Below are 2,926 nucleotides of genomic sequence, written 5' to 3'. Positions count from 1 at the left end.
TATCACAAAAATGAAGGAATCTCAATCATCACATGATAAACTCGATCTCTCTGAATAATCGAACACATTTTTACCACTTTTTTATTTGTTTTTTTCCATAAACACATTTTTCCATAATTAAAATCCCAACCCTCTTCAACCCCCCCCCCTAACCCCAATCAAATTATAGATATATAACTCTATTTTCATTCTTAAACTTCAACATCAGTCTATAAAACTTCCTCTAAATTTTCTCCATTTAATCATCTTTCTTTTTTTGTATTATTTCTTGAAGTTTCCTACTTTTCTTTTTTTTTCTTTTTTTCTATCATCACTCATTCTCCTCTTTTTGTATATTTACATAAATCTACTTATATCACAAAAAACATATATTTTAAAAGAAAATTGTTATAACTATTCATGGCTTTGCATAAACATGTTATAGTGATTCTCTTGGCTTGTTTGATCAACTCTTGTTATGCTTATCAATTCTATGTTGGTGGTAGAGCTGGTTGGGTTCCTAATCCATCTGAAAATTACAATAATTGGGCTGAAAGAATGAGATTTCAAGTCAATGACACTCTCGGTAAGTATATTAAATTGTACGATCATCTCATCTTAAAAACGTAATCATAGTCACCAATAAAAATATATATATTTTCAATGAAAGTATCCATAAAAAAAGTCAATGATACCACCAAAATGACTTTAGAGACGGTGTTCTCATGGAAACGATTGTTAGAAATCTGTCTTTTTGTTGAAAACTTGAGCTTATTAAAAAAATATTTCAACAAAAAACAAGAAATTTTACTTATTATTGAAAATTTGAGATTTCTGACGTTGTTTCAATGTAAACCTTCTTAAAAAGTTAACTATTTATCTAATAGAGTACGTTGATCGAAAATCTATGAAGTATTTATCTAATATCGATGTGATCAGAATAGATTGATCGAAAATTCATGTATATCTAGTAGTGATTGTTATGTTATACCTAACCTTATTTGTTATTGATTGTGTTTTATGTTTTTTTTTTTTTTGTGTGTGATTAGTGTTCAAGTACAAGAAGGGATCAAACTCAGTATTAGTGGTAAACAAGGATGATTATGACAAATGCAATACAAATAATCCAATTATGAAAATGGATGATGGAAATTCAATTTTCAAATTTGATCATTCTGGTCCATTTTTTTTTATTAGTGGAAATAAAAATGATTGTCAAAATGGATCACAAAAATTAATTACTGTTGTTTTAGCCATTAGACCTCCTCCTCCTTCAACTCCGGGAGTATCTCCGGCGACTTCTCCGGCAACTTCCCCGTCGGTACCTCCCGCAACATCTCCGGTGAGTCAAACACCTACTTCATCACCCGCAATTTCTCCGGCAACATCTCCGGCGACTTCTCCGGCAACATCTCCGGCTACATCACCATCAACTTCTCCGACAATATCACCATCAGTATCTCCGGCGACTTCGCCGGCAACATCTCCGGCGACTACTCCGGCGCCGGCGAGTATATCGCCATCAGGGGCGATAATTTCACCATCTCCATCGGGTAATTCATCGTCATCGTCTCCAAGTTCACCGAGCACACCAGGATCGCCGGTGGATTCACCGCCGGGAGGCGGCGGGAACAGTCCGCCGGCGGATATTCCGGCACCTACCGGCTCAAAGAACTCGGCAGTAAAAGCATATACTACAACTTCAGCTGTTTTTGTGTCAATTTTATTTACTATAATATTTTTTATTTCTGTTTAGTGGAAAATAGATAAATTTAAAACATAAAAATAAAAAAATAGTTTGTTTTTTTAAAAAATAAAAAAAGTCTCGGTACGTTGGATTACTGAGAGGTTTATTTATTTTATATTAGATAGAAAGGCAGTGTTTTATTTTTTTATTTTTTTTTAGTTTTTGTTGTTTTTCATGATTATTATGGAATTAATTTCATGAGAGTATATAATAATAATAATAATCAAAGTTTGTTCTTGTTAAATAACTAATTAAATAGTTTGATGCGGATGAATTTTTTCAGTTTGAATTGTTATGAAGTTTTGAACACATAAACATATTATAAAATTAATGTAGTTACAAGATTTTTAACATTTGTATTTGAATCTTAATATAATAAATATGTGTGTTTATAAATAAAAATAAAAATTAAAAAACATAATCAACAAGACTTATTCATCAAGTACCAACCCTACCAAGAAGATAAGGATAACAACGGGAAAATGAACAAGTATCGCTTATACTATGATCGAAACTAAGGTCTTATTACTTCCTGAATTTTATTTTTTTGTAATTTTGTATACCTATTTTACGTGACACATTTCGTAACTCCACGCAATTGAGGCGCGTGATTGATATTTAGATGTCATGTAAGTCAAAAAGGTGTATAAAATTATAAAATAAATGGGTCCAGGAGGTAATAGGACGTTAAATTAGTTAAGATGTGCATCTGAAATTTCGATCATAGTCTAGAAGTACTTATACATTTTCTCGATAACTAATATAGTAAGCCTAAGAAAAGACCGAACAAACAAGATATTTAAAATGACAAACAAATATGAAAAAAGTAATTAAATTTTAGTGAGACTTTGGAAATTTATTATTTCCAATTATAAAAGTATAGCAATTTTATTAGCAATTAAATGGATTAATAAGTAAACAATATTAATGGAAAGAACGTTTACTTTAGCTCATTGTGATTAATGCTTTGTTTAATTATTTAGAGCTTTGAAAGTTTTAACGTAAACTTAAACAGCAATTAAACTATGTTTAATTGTAGTAATTTTGTTTGACTAGCCTTCCTAAATTTAATGTTTAATTTATTGCTCACTTAAGTGCTGTTGAAAAAAATAATTTACAATCATTATTTTTTCATTAAGCAAGTTTCATGTGATACGATGAATCAAAAAATCATACATAAATTTTAATTTTAAATTTTAT

The 2,926-nt window shown here is 30.2% G+C and overlaps 1 protein-coding gene across 1 annotated transcript; it reads left to right on the top strand.

Annotated features, from left to right (window-relative positions):
• The first annotated feature begins 218 nt into the window (after nucleotides 1-218).
• Nucleotides 219-1,949, top strand: LOC107032252 (early nodulin-like protein 2). The gene is made up of 2 exons (XM_015233833.2): nucleotides 219-565; nucleotides 1,029-1,949. Exons 1-2 carry the CDS (start codon nucleotides 400-402, stop codon nucleotides 1,733-1,735), a joined length of 873 nt encoding a protein of 290 aa, XP_015089319.1. The 5' UTR covers nucleotides 219-399; the 3' UTR covers nucleotides 1,736-1,949.
• Nucleotides 1,950-2,926: the final 977 nt, after the last annotated feature.

Source organism: Solanum pennellii, chromosome 10, assembly GCF_001406875.1.
Source record: "Solanum pennellii chromosome 10, SPENNV200".
In the NCBI taxonomy this organism is placed as follows: Eukaryota; Viridiplantae; Streptophyta; class Magnoliopsida; order Solanales; family Solanaceae; genus Solanum; species Solanum pennellii.
Note: the sequence above shows the minus strand (reverse complement) of the source record. Positions and strands in the feature narration are given on the sequence as shown.